A 9259-nucleotide genomic window follows, 5' to 3' on the forward strand; every position below is an offset into this window, starting at 1 on the left:
TCATGCGTAAAACGCCTCCATTATGTCTGAAAAGAGGTCGTGTGCAAATACCATTATATACATTTTTTTGTTTACAAGTTGTGCCAATTTGTCAACTTGGGAATCCTTTGGCCCTGTTCAGACATAGTATTTTTGCAAGCAGAATATTCTGTCTCAAAATTTCTTGACCTGCCTCCGCTGATGGTGCTTGGTGTGCCGCACATTGGAGTGGCACATTCATATTTAGGTTGTACCTATGGTGCATGTATAGGGATACAACATATATTTGTGCACATATATGCAGAGTGGGTATAATTAACCGTGATGTGAACGGATGGCTGTTGATGGATACTACAAACATTTTGTACTCCTCTGCAGATCAATAATTTGTAAATAGTCTGAACGGCTGATTCAGACTGTAACACTAGATTGCTTGACACATAGGGTGATGTGCGCATGCGCTTGATTGGCCGTCCACATGCTGTGCCGGAAGTTGTCAGAGATAGGGCGGAAGTGCAGGTGATGGGGAAACCTGCCACTGCACTGAACGCTCCTGACGCGGATAACACACGTGGGAGGGCTTAATGAATCGCTATGCGCCATTGGTCACCGGTATACAGGTGCAGTATTTAAACCATACTCCAATACACTATAATCATCTCCTGACGAAGGGTGTGAAACGCGCGTCGAGGTGTTCCTCTCCTGAGACCATCAACAGCCATCATGTCAGCCACAGGTAATAGATATGTAACCATGCCCATGTATGGCAGCCAGCTTAACATCCTTAACAGACCTTACCTAGGTAGAGTGGAGGCAGATACCATTAGGACCTCTTACTATTTGAAGATTACATGCTCTTCCCTTGTGCTCTTATGTTACCTGCTGTATATTATGTACGATTATAATAATTAGGCTATGGTGGTTATTTGATGACCTCAGAGTTTGTTCAATTTTAAGTATGTTTTAACTTTGTATGTACATGTATGGGTATCTTTGGGAGGGTTCCAATTTGTGGAATAATAAAATTTATATTTTTGGACTAACATGTCAAAGACTCTTTTTCTGTATACATTTATCTTAGGGTATGTTCACACGTAGTCAACAAAAACGTCTGAAAATCCAGAGCTGTTTTCAAGGGAAAACAGACCCTGCTTTTCAGACGTTTTTTTACCAACTCGCATTTTTCGCAGCGTTTTCACGCCGTTTTCGCGGCGTTTTTTACGTCCGTTTTTGGAGCTGTTTTCATTGGAGTCTATGAGAAAACAGCTCCAAAAACGTCCAAAGAAGTGTCCTGCACTTCTTTTGACGAGGCTGTATTTTTACGCGGCGTCGTTTGACAGCTGTCAAACGACGACTCGTAAATAACAGGTCGTCTGCACAGTACGTCGGCAAACCCATTCAAATGAATGGGCAGATGTTTGCCGACGTATTGTAGCCCTATTTTCAGACGTAAAACGAGGCATAATACGCCTCGTATACGTCTGAAATTTGGCCGTGTGAACATACCCTAAGGCATATATAGGTTTTCTTAAATATAGACGGTCTTATGGTTATATTGCTGCCCAAGGGGTATTATAGGTGCTTATTATATGATGCTGACCAATCAGCGTCATACACTTCAAGCGAGATCACTCTGTGCTGTCACATACAACCACATTAACTTTACTGAAGTGTCTTAGGAGTGAATAGCCATCACCTCCAGCCGGGACACTATGTCTATTCACACTCCCGACACTTTGGTAAAGTTTGCGGTCATTCACAGCGAGATCACTCTGTGCAGCGATTACGTTCCACACAAACTATACTGAAATGTCGGAAGTGTGATTAGACATCGCGTCCTGGCTGAACGTGATGTCTATTCACTCTCAAGACACTTCAGTAAAGTTACTGTGGGTGTATGTGACAGCTAGATCACGCTGTGCTGAGTACAGATGGCCTTGAATGGAGAGAAGTGTATGACGCTGATTGGTGAGCATCATACACTTCTCTTTACAACATTCACTTGGTCAAAAGTTAAAAAACGCCCAGTTGGGCATTAAGAAAGTAATTAGCATAAATCTAAAATTGCACATAACTTAGTCAAAAATTATAATTTTTCTAAATAAACACTGTTATCTACATTACAGTACCGATCACATTATAAGGCCTCATTTACACGAGCGTGTGCGTTTTGCGGGCGCAAAAAACACAGCGTTTTGCGTGCGCAAAAGGCACTTGACAGCTCTGTGTACGATGCGCGGCTGCGTGATTTTCGCGCAGCCGCCATCATAGAGATGAGGCTAGTCGACGTCAGTCACTGTCCATGGTGCTGAAAGAGTTAACTGATCGGCAGTAACTCTTTCAGCACCCTCGACAGTGCATTCCGATCACCATATTGAGTAACCTGTTTAAAAAAAAAAAGAGGTTCGTACTTACCGAGAACTTCCGGCCGTTGCCTTGGTGACGCGTCCTTGGTGACGCAGCTCTCTTGACATCTGGCCCCACCTCCCTGGATGACACGGCAGTCCATGTGACCGCTGCAGCCTGTGCTTGGCTTGTGATTGGCTGCAGCTGTCACTTGGACTGAATTGTCATCCCGGGAGGTCAGACTGGAGGAAGAAGCCGGGAGTTATCGGTAAGTCAGAACTTTTTTTTTTTTTTGACACGTTCACGTATATTAGAATCGGAAGTCACTGTCCAGGGTGCGCGACCTTGCGACCTTCGTGGTTTTCACGCACCCATTGACTTCAATGGGTGCGTGATGCGCGAAAAACGCACGATTATAGAACATGACGTGAGTTTTACGCAACGCGCTCGCGCTGCGCAAAATTCACGCATCGTCTGCACTGCCCCATAGAGTAATATAGGTGCGTACGACACGCGTGAAAAGCACGCGCGTATATTACGCTCGTGTAAATGAGGCCTAAAGGAGATAGGGCACTTATAATATGGTGACAGAGCCTCTTTAACTAAGATTGAAACAAAAAGAGTCGTTTTTGTGTTGTTTCTGTGTCATTTTTCCAAAAACGTTCCTATTTTCCTTCACTTCTGTGACGCCGATATGCTACATCATCAAACAAGTCAGTCTTGTTTCGTGGTCTCGGCACTCAGAAACAACATTTCCCATCATTCACCCTCCATCTCGAGACTCATCTCCGACCACTGACTTGGTCCTTAGCTACCTCCCAATGTACATCCTCCCAAGCAAGAACTGGCAGACGTTTGCCAGCGAAGGGTCAAGTCACGGTCTCATAATTCAAAGCAAATAGGGGGAAGGAGACTAATTCTACTCAGAGCCCATCCCCCAGCAGAACAGATTAGCAGCAGAACCAAGCAGGACATATTGAACAGAATGGGTACAGCCACACGGAGCAGCCCTGACACGGTCGCAACCCGGCCAACAACCGCGCTGGCACTATGTAGGCGCGGCTGTCAAATACCTCGTCAAGGGGTATTCCGGTTACATGTGCATGCACACTGCCGCTGCATTCATTCTCTATGGTAGTGCCGGAGATAGCCGAGTGCAGTGTTCGGCTTTCTCCGATGCTGCCATAGAGAATGAATAGGAGGTAAATTGTTGTAATTTGCAAAATCGTGCGGCCATAAAGGGTGTATTAATTCATGGCCGCACGATTTTGCAGATAAACGGATGGTTTACCCGCGTTAACATGCGGCCACTAACATGCTGTTTGACAGCCGCAAGGTTGTTAGCCGCGTTGCGACCGTATCAGGGCCGCTCCGTGTGGCCTTACCCAAATGATGAAAAGAGTTTTTTTAGCGTTTTTTTCTTTTTATGCTAGAAACACTGCAAATTACTTTAAAAATCAGGTCCTGGAATAGCTGTTTTAAAGGGTATGGGTATGTGCACACGTAGTGTTTTCGGACGTGTTTCAGGCCGTAAACGTCCCGAAAAACAGCTGAAAAATCGGAAAGCAGAATGCCTTCAAACATCTGCCCATTGATTTCAATGGGAAAAATGGCGTTCTGTTCCAACTGGCGTTTTTTTTTCGCAGCCGTTATTCAAAACGGCCACGTAAAAAAAGTGCATGTCACGCCTTCAGCTGTTTTTGGAGCCGTTTTTCCATAGACTATAGAAAAACAGCTCCAAAAAACGGCCGTAAAAAACGCAGCGAAAAACGCAAGTGGCTTGAAAACAGCTCCATATTTTCAGACGTTTTTTTATTTTGTGTGTGCACATACCCTTACTAAACGTTCAACAAACTTTTAACAATTTAACAAACGTTTAACAATTTTATTTTTAACAGTCATTTTTTTCCTTGTAAAAGTAGTAAAACATAAAAAAAACTATATACATTTGGTATCGCAGTAATCGTATTGACCCGCAGAATAAAGTTAACATGCCGTTTTTACCACATGGTCTATGCCGTAACAACAAATCTCCCCAAAAGATTGGGGAAATTGCTGTTTTTTTCCTATTCCACCACACATATTTTTTTCCCTGTTTCCCACTACATTATATGGTACAATAATTGGTAATATTGATGGAAAAATAAAAAAAGCTATGGCTTTTGGAAGGTGGGGGGTGGGGGGAGGAAAAAAACTAAAGTGAAAATCCGAAAAATGGCTGTTGCGGGAATAAGTTGCATTAAAGAGAACCTTTCACCTGCCCATTCACGTGCAGCTGAGTGCAGCATGTAATAGGCAGGGCTGCACAAACCCTAGGGCACTTTAAAAAAAAAAGTCCTATCCTCCGTTATTTAGATATTGGTGCCGTTATATTTGGCGCCCGATATGTAAATAACCCGCTGAACGGTCAATGGCAAGGGGGCGTGTAACATCGCCGTGACACTGTCCAATCAGCTACGGTCAACGTCACACCAAGAGCTGGAGAGAGGAGAGCAGCTCGGAGTTGTGCGAGCATGCAAGCTCACGCTCAGGCTGGGTTCACACGACCTATTTTCAGGCGTAAACGAGGCGTATTATGCCTCGTTTTACATCTGAAAATACGGCTCCAATAAGTCGGAAAACATCTGCCCATTCATTTGAATGGGTTTGCCAACGTACTGTGCCAACGACCTGTCATTTACGCATCGTCGTTTGACAGCTGTCAAACGACGACGCGTAAAATGACTGCCTCGTCAAAGAAGTGCAGGACACTTCTTTGAAACGTAATTTGAGCCGTTTTTCATTGAATTCAATGAAGAACAGCTCAAGATTACGGGTGTCAATGACGCCTCGCAAAATGCGAGGAGGAGCATTTACGTCTGAAACGACGCAGCTGTTTTCTCCTGAAAACATTCTGTAATTTCAGACGTAAAAGCCAGTTATCATGTGCACTTACCCTCACTCTTCAGCTCTAGGCAGACATTCTGAACAAGACTATGTGATCTCTCGCGAGAGATCACACAGTCTTGTCCTTGTCTGCCGAGAGCTGAAGAGAGAGATCGTGCGTGCGCACCCGCGTTACTCCCGCCGCCATGGAACAGAAGAATTCATTCTTCTCTTCTGTTCCGTAGTGCGGGCGGAGCTGCCCGTGCTAGCGCACACGCTATCCGCTCTCCAACTCTTGCTGTGACACTGTCCGTAGCTGATTGGACAGTGTCACAGCGATGTTACACGCCCCCTTGCCAATTACATGCCCCAATGGCGGTTCAGGGGGTTATTTAAATATCGGGCGCCAAATATAACAGCACAGATATCTAAATAACGGAGTAAGATTGGGAAAAAATGTATAGTGAGACAGGGTTTGTACAGCCCTGCCCATTACACGCTGCACACGTATGGACAGGTGAAAGGTTCTCTTTAAATAACGGCTATAAATCCATGGCTATATCATCATTGCTTTACCTATACAAAACACTCCAGAAACATTAACAAACTCACGATTATAACAAGTCAACTTTACCAAGTAAAGTGCTAGTACTAAAATAAAATAAACCCAGCCACTGCAGTCAGTCACAGGATTACAAGTATACATGGGATCTTACCCATACGGAGTACAGTCTTCCACCTCTTTGAATAATCCGATTGTTCCTTTGTTTGTAAGGGTATGTTCACATGGCAGCGTCCGTAACGGCTGAAATTACGGGGATGTTTTCAGGAGGAAACATCCCCGTAATTTCAGCCGTAACGGCAGGCGCTTGAACGCCGCGTCCATTACAGACGTAATTGGCGCTGCTTTTCATTGGAGTCAATGAATAACGGCTCCAATTACGCCCCAAGAAGTGACAGGTCACTTCTTTGACGCGGTCGTCTACTTACGCGCCGTCATTTGACAGCGGCGCGTAAATTACACCTCGTGTGAACAGACAAACGTCAGCCCATTGCTTTCAATGGGCAGATGTTTGTCAACGCTATCGAGGCGCATTTTTCGGCCGTAATTCGGGGCAAAAACGCCAGAATTACGTCCGTAATTAGTGCGTGTGAACATACCCTAAATGGACAATTTGGCTTATAAAGTGTATACAAGATATACGCAACGATACAGGTTCTTTTTTTTTTTGCTCCCCTGACAGTGATGCATAATGATTTACGAAGGAAAAAGGAGGTCACACTAAATATTGATTTGATTTCGATTTCTCTTCTTTCGATTCACTTTGCATTTTGTTAATTGATAAAAAATAACTATTTGGCCCAGTTCACATTGAGGTTTTTTACGCTGATATTGAAGCGGAAACTGAATTGGCATTAGCGGCAAAAAAACGTCCGAAACCCTATCAGTGGGAGGCAGAGGCGTTTTATTCCATGGCGGTTTTTAGCCGCTTGCGGTTTTGATGGAATCAGCGCAGCACTAATGATTCCGTCAAAAAAAAAACTGAACCCTTTCGCAACGGTGACAAATGGAAACCATTAAAGTTTCCGTCACCATTAAGATTAATGGTGATGAAAACGGAAGCGAAGGTTTATGTCCAATGGAACGCAACACTGATGTGAACAGGCCCTTACTCATTCCCCCGATCATCGGCCCGTGTAAATGGGCCTAGTTAAGGCTGGGTTCACACGACCATGTTACGTCCGTAATGTACGGAACGTATTTCGGCCGGAAGACCCGGACCGAACACAGTGCAGGGAGCCGGGCTCCTAGCATCATAGTGATGTGCGACGCTAGGAGTCCCTGCCTCTGCATGGAACTACTGTCCCGTACTGTAATCATGATTACAGTACGGGACAGTTGTCCTGCAGCGAGGCAGGGACTCCTAGCATCGTACATCACTATGATGCTAGGAGCCCGGCTCCCTGCACTGTGTTCGGTCCGGGTCTTCCGGCCGAAATACGTTCCGTACATTACGGACGTAACATGGTCGTGTGAACCCAGCCTTAGACAGTATTAGTAAATCTGCCCCATAGCGCTCCGGAGCGCTGTACATATATTTGGGCACTCCATGGTACTGTTACACCATGCAGGAAATCCTGTAGCCGCACGGCATCGGTCACATACATCGCTCTTCACCGGTAGTGCCGGCGGTCCAAAAGAAAAAGAAAGAAATCACAAATTGGAATGCTGCAGTTATTTGCGGTTACTTTTCTGGACTGTTGTAGAATTGCTTATATTTTTTTGGTAAAAAAATAAATAAATTATGAAGTAATAAAATTGCCACGGTCCTATAACTGGATTATAATAGTCTGCCTGTGGGAGTGGATTATCACTCCCCCTAAGAAAAAGGCAGCTGGGTGTGGGAAGAACCTGGATTATGGCGAACTGGAGTGGGTTTGTTTTTGCTCCATTTGTTTCCAGTCCCAGGTCTGACTGTAGCAGCCAGGGACTATGTAGCCAGGGACTGTGCAGCCAGAGACTATGCAGCCAGGGACTGTGCAGCCAGAGACTATGTAGCCAGGGACCGGTGAAGTCCTTCAGAACTGCTCTATTCCCTATAGACACGTGAGCGTTACAACAGTTATGTCTGGTGAAAGTAAAGCGGCGCCGCGGCCGGGCATTAACCATCCACCGTCTGTGAGGGCGGCGCCTCCTGTGAGAAACCTCCTGCGACAACACCGCAAAACGACGCCCACGGCGGGAGCGGCAAATAGCAGCGAGCGCTCTCCATCCCATAGATGACCATTATACCCGGGTACCCTGGTCGTTCCTAGTTTGACCTCAGCCTCAGGTGTTCAGATATATTGTACATCCCAAAACCATTAGGAATGAAAGCCACAAACGAGCCAACTATGTACATATAGGAGCGTCATTATACGCCCGCGTTACGTACATACACCAGCACACCTATGTACATACTATAGCACTGCCCTACAACGGAAAAAACGGCACAATAAGGTGTAATTGGAGGAGGGGTAAGGCCCGCCACGCCTCGCAGTGCCCCACCCTTTTCGCACAGATAAAATCCTCATGAGCCCCGTTGCTCCGTGTTTGACCCCTCCACACCACCTGCTCTGTAACGGCCTGTGGCTCCAGGTACCCGGCTCGTGTTACTTACTTGTCGTCCTTGGGACAAGCAGCCGCGGTGCTCGCACTATCCACATCTGACGGGACCTTCTTAACACTTTCGTGGTCCGCGGGTTCCCCAGATTTCGAGCAGAAGCGCCTCACTTGGGATAATTGACCACTTGTCAACCATAACCTCCTTGCGTAGGTGCAGCCCCCTCCGCCACCAGTATTCCCATCGCTGCTGAAGCCCATTTTTAACGCAGCGGTTTTACAGTAACGCCCACGGTTTATAATTATAATCTGTTTAAGAAAAGACGATCTTCCAAAACGAATCATATTGACTTCTGTATAAACACAATCCTCAAGCCGTGGAATAAATGTACAGGAAGCCGGCTCGTACGATCCGCTTTCTGTGAAGACCGAGCGTCCTGTCCTTCATAGCGCTCATTGGTTAACGGTGCTAGCTGTCAATTTACTATCTCCCGATTGGTGGATGGAAATCTTCTAATCCCGTCATTAAGGAGGGGAGGCACGGTGATCTCATGGATTTCCCTTTAGTATCAGGAGGGGCTTACCGATATGAGGCCTGGGGAATACACTAAGGTATCTTCTCCCCAGGTCAGTGGTATGAGGATCGGGGGCAATTCCTGAGATCGCCTATCCAGTCAAAGGATCGCCTCTAAAAATAAAATGTCAAAAGCGGAATAGCTCTTTATTCCAATTCTGTTTTTGTTTTTTGCTGCAGCTGCCTTTTTCTTGGTTACAAATGTCACTTAAGACTAGGACTATGCAGCGACCTTGGCCATGGCACTGGTGACCAATGATGGCTGTGTCACCCTGTCTAATGAAATGAGTGAGATGTGACAGTAATGAAAGTGAATGAGATGTGACAGTAATGAAAGTGAATGAGATGTGACAGTAATGAAAGTGAATGAGATGTGACAGTAATGAAAGTGA

General features: G+C 45.6%; 1 protein-coding gene across 2 annotated transcripts in view; it reads right to left on the reverse strand.

The window, feature by feature from the left end:
• GLS (glutaminase) overlaps window positions 1–8763 on the reverse strand; it is a 413780-nt gene extending 405017 nt beyond the window's left edge. The window contains exon 1 of one of the 2 annotated variants that reach the window (XM_075829939.1): window positions 8352–8763. In XM_075829939.1, coding sequence (XP_075686054.1) covers window positions 8352–8638 — 287 coding nt within the window. In that variant the 5' untranslated portion in view covers window positions 8639–8763. The remainder of the gene's footprint in view (window positions 1–8351) is intronic. The other variant, XM_075829940.1, reaches the window with a different exon arrangement.
• Window positions 8764–9259: the final 496 nt, after the last annotated feature.

Source organism: Rhinoderma darwinii, chromosome 6 (genome assembly GCF_050947455.1).
Source record: "Rhinoderma darwinii isolate aRhiDar2 chromosome 6, aRhiDar2.hap1, whole genome shotgun sequence".
NCBI lineage: Eukaryota > Metazoa > Chordata > Amphibia > Anura > Rhinodermatidae > Rhinoderma > Rhinoderma darwinii.